At 52.1% G+C, this 7,542-nt stretch overlaps 1 protein-coding gene and 1 gene segment (V, D, J or C); both read right to left on the bottom strand.

The window, feature by feature from the left end:
- Positions 1-725: 725 nt before the first annotated feature.
- LOC117795912 lies at positions 726-2,539 on the bottom strand. The segment is given in 1 exon segment: positions 726-2,539. A coding segment is annotated over 1 exon segment (387 nt).
- A 3,455-nt stretch (positions 2,540-5,994) lies between these two features.
- LOC105235174 (immunoglobulin lambda-1 light chain-like) overlaps positions 5,995-7,542 on the bottom strand; it is a 45,390-nt gene continuing 43,842 nt past the window's right edge. For all 7 annotated transcript variants that reach the window (XM_034642026.1, XM_034642028.1, XM_034642024.1 and 4 more), the window contains one exon: positions 5,995-6,454. In XM_034642026.1, coding sequence (XP_034497917.1) covers positions 6,135-6,454 — 320 coding nt within the window. In that variant the 3' untranslated portion in view covers positions 5,995-6,134. The remainder of the gene's footprint in view (positions 6,455-7,542) is intronic.

Below are 7,542 nucleotides of genomic sequence, written 5' to 3' on the forward strand. Positions count from 1 at the left end.
GCTTGTGATTGCGTGAATGGTGGATTGGACTCTACAGGGTCCCTGCCTCCCAGGGACCTTGAATACAGCTGGGACCCCCATGACACATGTGGGAGGAGGAGCCCTCAGTGGGAATGTGGGATTGAGCGACTAGGGTCCAGGGACTGAGGGTCCTTTAGTGAGTATGACAGAGATGTCTGTGGGAGGGGCACAGGACAGTGTCACTGGGGAGGCTGGAGCAGGGGGACTGCTAAGAAAGGAGGGATGCTCTAGGCTATTGACGATAGGGAAAGTTCGTATGGGGTAGGAAACCAGAGAAAACATGGCGTCGAGTGGGTGAGTGGGGGCCTACAAGGAAAGGAGAGTGGGACAGCTCAGGAGGGAGCTAGACCCTGATGGTGAGGCCCCAGGTTCAAGGAGGAGCTCAGGCATTATCCAGGAGTACACAGGGAAACAAGAGCAGTGGGCTTTGGTACTGTTGGTGACCTATGTGGTCCATGCAATAAGAGCAAGCATAGAGACATGGTGGAGGATGGCCCATCTTGGTTCTGCTGTTGGTATCTCCTGTTCTGGAATAATCTCTGGCAATTCTGGGTGAGAGTAAAACTACCCCTCACAAAAACATGACGATGCCTTCTGCTGACTCCTTTCTCACGGGGTGAAAAGAATCGTGTTCACATTTGAGGATGATAGAGTTCAGGACACAAAGTGTTAAATGCTATGAACAGAGAGCCACAATTTCCGACTGAATAAAGAACATTTTATTGAGTGTTGACTGGGTGCAGGGAGAAGGCCTGGGATGACCCAGGTGGGAGGGCAAACCCTCCTGGAGGTCCTGTGGCTCCAGGCCCCCATGGGTGGGGGAGGGTCTCAGGGACCTAGGGGCACTCTGCGGGGACCACCTTCTTCTCCACGGTGCTCCCCTCGTGCGTGACCAGGCAGCTGAAGCTGCTGTGAGATTTCCACTTCTCCGGCGACAGGTTCAGGTAGCTGCTGGCCACGTACTTGTTGTTGATCTGTTTGGAGGGCTTGGTGGTCTCCACGCCCTGGGTGATGGGGCTGCCGTCTGCCTTCCAGGCCACCTTCAAGCTGCCAGGGTAGAAGTCACTGATGAGACACACCAGGGTGGCCTTGTTGGCGCCCAGCTCCTCAGAGAATGGCAAGAAGAGCGTGACCGAGGGCGCAGACTTGGGCTGACCTGTGTGGACAAAGAAGAGGGTGAGAGATGCGGGGACAATCCAGGTGTTGGGCAGCCCTTCCCTCATCTACAGCCTCTGTGACTGTTCCCATGATGGGCATGCTTGTTCACCCAAGGGACTCTCTTTTCCACTCCAGCTCTGGACAGCAGGCAGCCCCCCATGCTCCCAGCAGCTCTTCCATGTCACCTCTTCCAGATGTGAAAGGTGCATTTGCAGCCTCGGTTTCCTCCACAGCCCAGCATCTGGTCCCCATATCACATCATTCTTCTGGATCTAGGTGCTTCCCCTGTGAACTGGAGTCCCCTACCCAGCCAGTTAGGACAACTGTGACGGTGTGCATGCAGGTCACAAGCCCTGCACCAGGTGGGACACGGAGCCCCCGTCTCCCTCAGGAATGGCTCTGTTCCTGCCTCCTGGGAAGGCTGGGTACTCCAAGGCTCTGCTATCTCCCTCATCCCTCCTGCCCTGACCACAGGACCCTTCACTTCTGCTGCCTTCTTGGGGCTACTCCTCGCAGACGACAGGCAGTGTGGTCCCATGGCCACCCAAGCACCTCTGATGACTCCTGACTTTAAGGGGCAGCTGTGTAGCTCTGAGCCCCCACTCACTCCCCACTTTGTCATCTCTTAAGTCTAAAGTACCTTTTGAGGAAGGCAGGAGACCATCCCTTGGACAGTTGAGACACCTGAGGATTATGGGGCTCCAGGGACAGGTAAGGCTCTGCCCCATGGGACCTGCTCCTTTCTGACCAACATCCTGGGAGGGCTGTGTTTCTGGACACTTTGTCCTACATCACTCATGTCTCTGTCCCTGTGTCCTCACGGCCTAGCAGAGACCCTCAGCACTTCAGCCTAGAGCAAACCAGACTGTTCTGTTCCCCTCCCACGGGTCTCCCCTCGGGCTGCTCCTTGTGTGCCCAGAGGCTGGGCTCACAGCCCCAGCCATGTCCCCAGCCTCCTGTGTGGCCCTCCTAGCCTGGATGGACATCAAGCCCTCAGCCAAGACCCCAAGGGACTCTCTCTAAGGCTGCCCCAGTACCCCTACTCAGAACCAGCCTTGGATCCCACACAGGTGCCCCCCCTGGAGGAAGGGAAGGAGTCCCCATTTTTTGATCACCACCCCCCAAGCCTAGGGCCCTGGAATCTGGACACATTCAACAGTCAGATTCTGAAGGTAAATGCTTGTACTATTGGGGTCCTTATTGCTGGTTTCCCTGAGACCAATCCATTTCCCCCAGATCCCACAGATCTGCTAGAGGGTCAGTCCTTAAGGCTGGAAGGGCAGACAGGAAGCAACCCCCAAAGAAAAATAACTTTCCCAAGACAACAGAGGGGTGGGACAGGTTGGGAAGTGTGGTGAGAGCCACTTACCTAGGACGGTGAGCTGGGTTCCTTCACTGAAAACAAACCAGGGTGACTGAGATTCGGACCAAAACCCACCGGGCCAACACCTGGGGCCTGCCCCCTGGGGGCCAGGCCAGAACAGGAACCTGTGATGGGCATAAGGCTGTAGCAGGTGGGGCTGGGCAGCCAGCCTCCTAGAGGCTGTGGCACACCTGGATGAGCCCACAGCCCAGAGGTGTCCCTGTGCCCAGACCCCTGATTGAGGCAGACTCCACCCATGTCTTGTATATGTCCCCCCTTTCCAAGGCTGTCCTGGTCATCTCCTAATCCTGTGCTGACCGTGAAACTGCATGGAGTAGGTGGACAGTAAATCCCTGAGTGCCTCGTCCTCTCATGTGGTGTGGAGAGCAAGTCCTGAACTGGCTCAGACTTGCCTGATGTCCCCTGGCCTCATTTAGAGCTTCTGAGGGTTCCTCTCCTACAATTTCCCATAGTCCAGCCAGGTGGCTTCCTCCCTGGACCTATTGGTTGGTCTGGGACTGGGCCATTCCTGAATCATAGTACTCCATGTGAAGACCCCCCACTTTTTCTCTACACATCAAGACACAATGCAGTCCCACCTCTTCAATGAAGCTCTCTCTGATCTCTCAGACCACTGTTTTTCTGTCCACCTGTCTGTCCATCTGTCCGTGTGTTCATCCATCCATCATCCATCATCCATCCATCCATCCACCACCTATCCATCCAACAGTAGCTCCAGGCACCGTTTCATATGCTGGGACATAGAGGGTCTCCCTGGCTTTCATCTCCATCTCTCCTTGAAAGCTCTCAGGTCAGGACCAACAAAGCCCTCTTCCTGGGCATTTCCCCAGTTCCTGTTGTACATTATGTCTTTACAGGATGCAACATAGAGTCAGCCTCTCTTTTCAGTAACTCTTTTCCTGTTGGCACCTGAGATCTCCCATCCTCCTCCCCTGACTTCCCTTTCACCCCTGCCTGTGCATGGCAACTGACTCCCAGACCGGCACCCTGGGTTCTCTTTCTTTGCCATCTTCCTACATTATGGATTCCTATTACTGCCCATTGGGTGAGGCTCGAGTCTATTCCAGCTCCAAACCCTCTCCTTGACTCCCCCTAAATTGCCTATTGACCATCTCCAGCTGGATGTTCAACAGGAATCTCAAACTCACCATAACCAAATGAGACTGTCCACGTTTCCCCCAAACCAGCTCTTTTTGTGTCCTCATCTTGTCACACGTGACCATGAGTGCTCTCACTACCCAACCCTCAGGCCAGATCTATAGCTTTAATGCAATCCCAATCAAATTCCCAGCAAATTATTTTGCCGATGTTGGCAAACTGATTCTAAAGTTTATAGAGGGGGCAAAGGACTCAGGTTACCTAACACAATATCAAAAGGAAAGCACAAAGTTGGAGAAATGACACCACAGGGCTTCAAGACTTTCTATAAAGCTATAATAATCAAGGCAGTGTGGTATTGACATATATACAGACCAATGAGATAGAACAGAGCACCCAGAAATAAACTCTCACACATACAATCAAATGATTTTTGATAAGGGTGCCAAGACCATTCAATGGGGGAAAGGACAGTCTTTTCAACAAATGGTGCTGGGAAGCATAGATATTCACATGCAGAAGAATGAAGTTGCACTCTTATCTAACATCATATACAAAAATTAACTCAAATGGATGCAAGACATAAATATAAGAGCTAAAACAATGAAACTCTGAGAAGAAAACATAGTACAAATGCTTTACAATATTTGATTGGCAATGATTTCTTGGATATGACACTAAAGGCACAGACAACAAAAGAAAAACTAGACAAGTTGGATTTAATGAAAATTTCAAAATTTTGTATATCAAGTGATCCTATCCACAGGGTAGAAAAGCAAGCCATAGAATGAGAGAAGATATTTTCAAATCATATATGTAATAAAAGGTTAATATCCAGAATAATAGGAAATTCCTAAAACCCAACAAGAAAAAAATAAACAATGCAATTCAAAAGTGGGCAAAGGACTGGAACAGGCATTTTTCCAAAGAAGATAGACAAATACCAGTAAGCACATGAAAGATGCTCAATATTACTAATCATTAGGTAAATGCAAATTAAGACTGCAATGAGATACCACTTCACACTCATTGGGATGGCTACTATTAAAAACAATGTAGGAAATAAGTGTTGGTAAGGATGTGGAGAAATAGGAAACCTTGTGTAATGTTGATGCACAAATACCGCATGATTCCACTTACGTGAGGTGTTTAGAGTAGTCAAAATCATAAACAACACAGTCTTAAGTTATCAATGGGTCAAAGAAGAAACTACAAGTGAAATTAAGAGATACTTTGAGATGAATGAAAGAAAACCCAACACACTAAAACCTATGGGTTTCAGTGACAGTGGTGCTCTAAGGAAAATTTATAGTTATAAAAATGCCTCTATTAAAAAGAGGAAAGATTTCAAACCAGTAATATAAGTTTATCTTAAGGAAATAGAAAAAAGAAGAGCAAGTTAATTCCAAAGCTAGCAGAAGGAAGGAAATAATAATGATTAAGGTAGAAATAAATTATTAGAGAATAAAAAACAATAGGGAGAACCAGTAAAACTAAAAGCTGGTTCTTTGAAGTCTAGCAGCTTTGAGAAACGTTTACCAGACTGACAAATAGAAAACAGAGAGGAGATTCCAATTATTAAAGTCAGAACTGAAAGTTGGGACATTACTTCACACCATGCAAAAATGAAAAGGATTATAAGGAAATAGTATGAACAATGGCATACCAAAAAATCAGATAACCTGGTTGAAATGAACAAATTCCTAGAAAGACACAAACAACCCAGANTATCAGCGTGAGTGGGATTGGGGTGGGGGTGCCAGTGTCTAGGCAGGGGGTCCTGGCTTGAGTGTGACAGGGAGAATCTGTGCGAGGGGCCACAAACGGTGTCCCTGGGGAGTAAGGGGAGTGGTCCCCTATGGACAGGAGGATGTTGTAGGGTGTGATGGTGGGGAAGGTCTGCCAAGCGTAGGAAGCCAGGGGAATCATGTCGCCGAGAGGCGGGCCGCTAGGGAAAGGAGAGTGGACATTTCATGGGGGGCTGGCTCCAGAGTCCGAGAGCCCAGGCTCAGGGAGGCACTCAGAAATCCTTCCCAAAACATGGGGAGCAAGGTCTGTGAGGACAGCTCTGACTCACTGGGGGCATGGTCCACAGAAGAAAAGAAAACACAGAACCACGGTGGAGGGCCTTCCATGTCGCTTATGCTGCTGGTATTTGCTGTTCTGCGATGTTCTCTGGCCCCTCTAGGTAGAGGAAAACTACCCATCCACAAACCACAAGGATGCCTCCTGCAGACTCCTTTCCCCCAAACACAAAAGACTCATCTTCACCCCTAAGTGTGGTTGAGCTCGGGGACACAAAGGGTTTGAAACGCAATGAGGAGAGAGCATGGTTTCTGATTGAAGAAAGGACGTTTTATTGAGTCTTGACTGGGTGCAGGGAGAAGGGCTGGGATGACCCTGGTGGGAGGGCAAACCCTCCTGGAGGTCCTGTGGCTCCAGGCCCCCGTGTGTGGGGGAGGGTGTCGGGGACCTAGGAGCACTCTGCGGGGACCACCTTCTTCTCCACGGTGCTCCCCTCGTGCGTGACCAGGCAGCTGAAGCTGCTGTGAGATTTCCACTTGTCAGGCGACAGGCTCAGGTAGCTGCTGGCCGCGTACTTGTTGTTGCTCTGTTTGGAGGGCTTGGTGGTCTCCACGCCCTGGGTGATGGTGCTGCCGTCTGCCTTCCAGGCCACCGTCACGGCGCCGGGGTAGAAGTCACTGACGAGGCACACCAGGGTGGCCTTGTTGGCACCCAGCTCCTCAGACGAGGGCGGGAAGAGCGTGACCGAGGGTGCGGACTTGGGCTGACCTGTGGGGATGGAGGGGCCGCAGGTCAAGGTCAGAGGTTTATTCTGCCAGCTCCTACCTCAGTCCTGATGTCGGGGTACAGCTGTGTCGTGTCCCTGGCTTGGGCCTCAGGCCGCCCTTGCCCGCCTGAGGTCAGGGCATCCACGGGCTGGCTCCCTCACCTTCTGTGGGGAAGAATCTGAGTGCCAGACCCTCTAGTTTCTCGGCCCTTCCCTGACCTCAGGCTCTCTCCTGCTCCCAGAGTCTTCGAATCCACCCAGACCACCCCCGGAACTGGCTCTGCCGGCGCAGAGACGCTGGTTGCCTTCTGGATGTGTCTGTCCTTGGTCCACGTTCCCAGTGTGACATCCCCAGGGGCTTCCCCGCGATTTCCTAGAGCTGGACTGTCCCTTGTCGTGGGGCTCTGTTACCATGTGACAAGGAGGTGTCCTGCCCCCAGACCGCCTCACACCTTCACAGCAGTCTGGCGCACATCCCCACAGACACCCCCAAACCCATTGCCCAGGGATGCTGAGTGGGGAAGGGCCGTGTGTCCCTGGTGCCGGATTCCAGGGTGGGCAGCAGATGGAGGGTTTGCGTGCGGGATGAGTTTTCAGTTCTGAGGCTGGGGCTGTGTCTGCTGTGAGGGGTCTCCCTGGTCTGTGAAGTTCTGCCAGGGGGTCTGTCTGTCCTAGGATTTCTGAGTGCCTGGCAGACGCTGTCTCCTCACCTGTCCCTATCAGGGACCCCGGACCCAAATATCTGCTCAGGGGGCTCTCCAGCCGTGGTGGGCCGGGAAGGGATGGACCTCTGCTGCCCCAGTGTCCTGAGACCTGTCCTGTTCCTGGTGTCTGACTGCCCCCAGAACCTGGGCCCTCTCCTCTTTTGAAGTCCTTGCTTCATTCTGGACCCCTTGGCCTGCTTCTTGATTCTTGTCTCCAGGCCCGGAGACCAAGGCTCTTCTCACTGTGCTCCTGGCAGCCCTCTGGACGGCACCCCGCAGAGATAGAAGCTAGCACCTGAGCGGTCCCCAGCAACCTTCCCTCAGCCTATGGCCTGCTGACAGCCTGAGCCCCCCTCGTCCTCATCCTTCACCCCTCATTTCCCCCC

Source organism: Ailuropoda melanoleuca, chromosome 14 (genome assembly GCF_002007445.2).
Source record: "Ailuropoda melanoleuca isolate Jingjing chromosome 14, ASM200744v2, whole genome shotgun sequence".
Classification (NCBI taxonomy): domain Eukaryota; kingdom Metazoa; phylum Chordata; class Mammalia; order Carnivora; family Ursidae; genus Ailuropoda; species Ailuropoda melanoleuca.